At 31.4% G+C, this 2,216-nt stretch overlaps 1 protein-coding gene across 1 annotated transcript; it reads left to right on the top strand.

Annotated features, from left to right (window-relative positions):
• Nucleotides 1-1,163: 1,163 nt before the first annotated feature.
• LOC120070597 lies at nucleotides 1,164-1,782 on the top strand. Its single transcript, XM_039022410.1, has one exon. The coding sequence runs from the start codon at nucleotides 1,226-1,228 to the stop codon at nucleotides 1,661-1,663; it is 438 nt and encodes a 145-aa protein (XP_038878338.1). The 5' UTR covers nucleotides 1,164-1,225; the 3' UTR covers nucleotides 1,664-1,782.
• The last annotated feature ends 434 nt before the right edge of the window (nucleotides 1,783-2,216 follow it).

Here is a 2,216-nt window from a genome sequence, read left to right as displayed (position 1 = left end):
AAAAAAAAATATTGCAAAAACCATCTCTAAGTATGGTGATTGCAATTACACCCTCAAACTTTTACTTGTAAAAATTGGACGCCTAAACTACTACAATTGTTAAAATTGGATCCTTAATGTTACAATAATTGTAGAAATTGGATACATAAATGATAAAATTGAACCTTTAAACTTATGTAAATGTTATAATTTATATAATTACGTAAGTTTGGAAGTCTAATCTAACCCAATTTTAACACTTATACAGATTTGAGAGTTAAATTTTTAAAATTGAAAATTTAATGATATAATTACAACTACCACCCTACTTTAAAAGTAGTTTTTGCAATTTATCCACAAAAAATTAAAGTTCAGGAACTAAATTTATAATTTAAAAGTCTATAGACCAATTGAGATAAAACCTCAAAAGTTAGGAACTAGATAATAAATATGTAATTTAACATTTAAAAAAAATATATAACATTACAATACACGTGATGACAATTCAAATATTTGACTTATAAATGAAGTGTTACCTCAATCACTTTTCTTAATTCAAAAATGGTGATTAGTGTCTTATCTATATATTAATCGTACATATTCATAATATACTTTGGACTCCCTAAAAAGAGTTTATATACTAAACATGTGAGAGTTTATTGAATAATTCACTCATATCTATGGAACATTACAAAAATTGAAGGGTGGGAATTGAAGATGTAAAAAGGAAGCAAAGTTAGGTAGGAAGTCTTAAGGGTTAGGTAATTAGCAATGCAAAGCCAAGCCTCTTTGCCCCTCAACAATGACCATTATATTTTACTTAACGCATAAGAACAAATTTCCTTTTAATTAATTCTCAAATTTAATTTTACTTTTCCCACTACCAAAAAAGAACAAGTCCCGTATGTCACCATTACAAACACAACCCATTAAACCCTTTAAATTTCCTTGTCCCTAGAACATATCAAAAGATTTAGATTAGATATTTTAACCTAAAGTTTATGTACAATTTAATCAACTCCCTAATCCCATATTAATCCCCCATTTCACTCTCCTTAATCCTACTTTCAAAACTTTCCCCTATCTCTCAGCTCACACATCCCCTTCACATCACAAACCCCATATTTATAAATTTAGAGATTTACATGAATTTAAATTTCAAAATTGGGAAATTATGAAGGAGGAAAAAAATAATAGTGAATTATTTGTTCTTCCTTTGGATAATTTCCCATCAAGAAACTCATCTATGAGCCGTTCATCTCGTTTCTATTACAGAAGAACCACTGAAGGGGTTCCATTTCAGTGGGAGATGCAACCGGGTACTCCCAAGAATACTCCGCCGCTCACGGATGTGGTTCCGCCGCCTATCAGCCCTCCGCCGGCGATGCTCAGCCTTAGTTTGTCGAAGCCGGGCAGGGCGGTTCAGAATAAACAACCGTTGTTTGTGTTATTTGGGCCGTGGTGGAAGCAGTTCAAGCCAAAGAAGAATCCTTGTCCGTTGGATCATAACAATGACAAGGAGCGGCTCAGATTTGACTCTTGTGGGTCCCACTGTGAATTTATGGAAGAATCTTCATGCAAAGCAAAATCTCTACAGGCGGCGGAATCTTCCGGTCACTGGCGGGTTGGATGCGGTCCATGGAGGATCAACCCGATTAAAATTGCTACAGGAAGACGAGTTTAATTTCGTAATATTCTCTCCTTTGTTTGTTGGTAGGTTTTGTAAATAAATAAATAAATATTTTTGTTTTTTCAGTTTTTTATTTACGACTATTGATAATAAGGAGCTTCTACTTTTTTTTTTTCCCCTATTATATTAAAAAGATAAATAGTTTACTGAAATTTGTAGTGAATAAAAATATTTCCAGTAAGTAGAAGCTCCAATTTATCAATACTTAGGTTAGTATTATTTTATAATTATATCTACTTTTTTTTTTTTTGTATAATACGATTACAAACTACAGGACTTTACGAGACTTAGGGCATCAACCCCAACACATTTAACATGTTATCACTTTTTTTTTTTTTTTTAACATACATAATATCTAGAGCTTTCTTTGGTATAGTATTTGTGTTGTTTGAATGGGTGTATGTATGCCTGTTTTGGGAATAATAAGGAGTTGGTACTTTTGTTTTTTCAATTTAGGAGGATTTTCTTAAATAAATTAGGGTAAATATCAATTTACACATTTCTTTTGGACGGTATCAATTTAAATTCTAAACTAATAATTATATCA

Source organism: Benincasa hispida, chromosome 2 (assembly GCF_009727055.1).
Source record: "Benincasa hispida cultivar B227 chromosome 2, ASM972705v1, whole genome shotgun sequence".
Classification (NCBI taxonomy): domain Eukaryota; kingdom Viridiplantae; phylum Streptophyta; class Magnoliopsida; order Cucurbitales; family Cucurbitaceae; genus Benincasa; species Benincasa hispida.
Note: the sequence above shows the minus strand (reverse complement) of the source record. Positions and strands in the feature narration are given on the sequence as shown.

Bases quoted from the DNA above. Each gene is read 5' to 3' on its own strand.
- LOC120070597 (XM_039022410.1), top strand. From the start codon at position 1,226: ATGAGCCGTTCATCTCGTTTCTATTACAGAAGAACCACTGAAGGGGTT.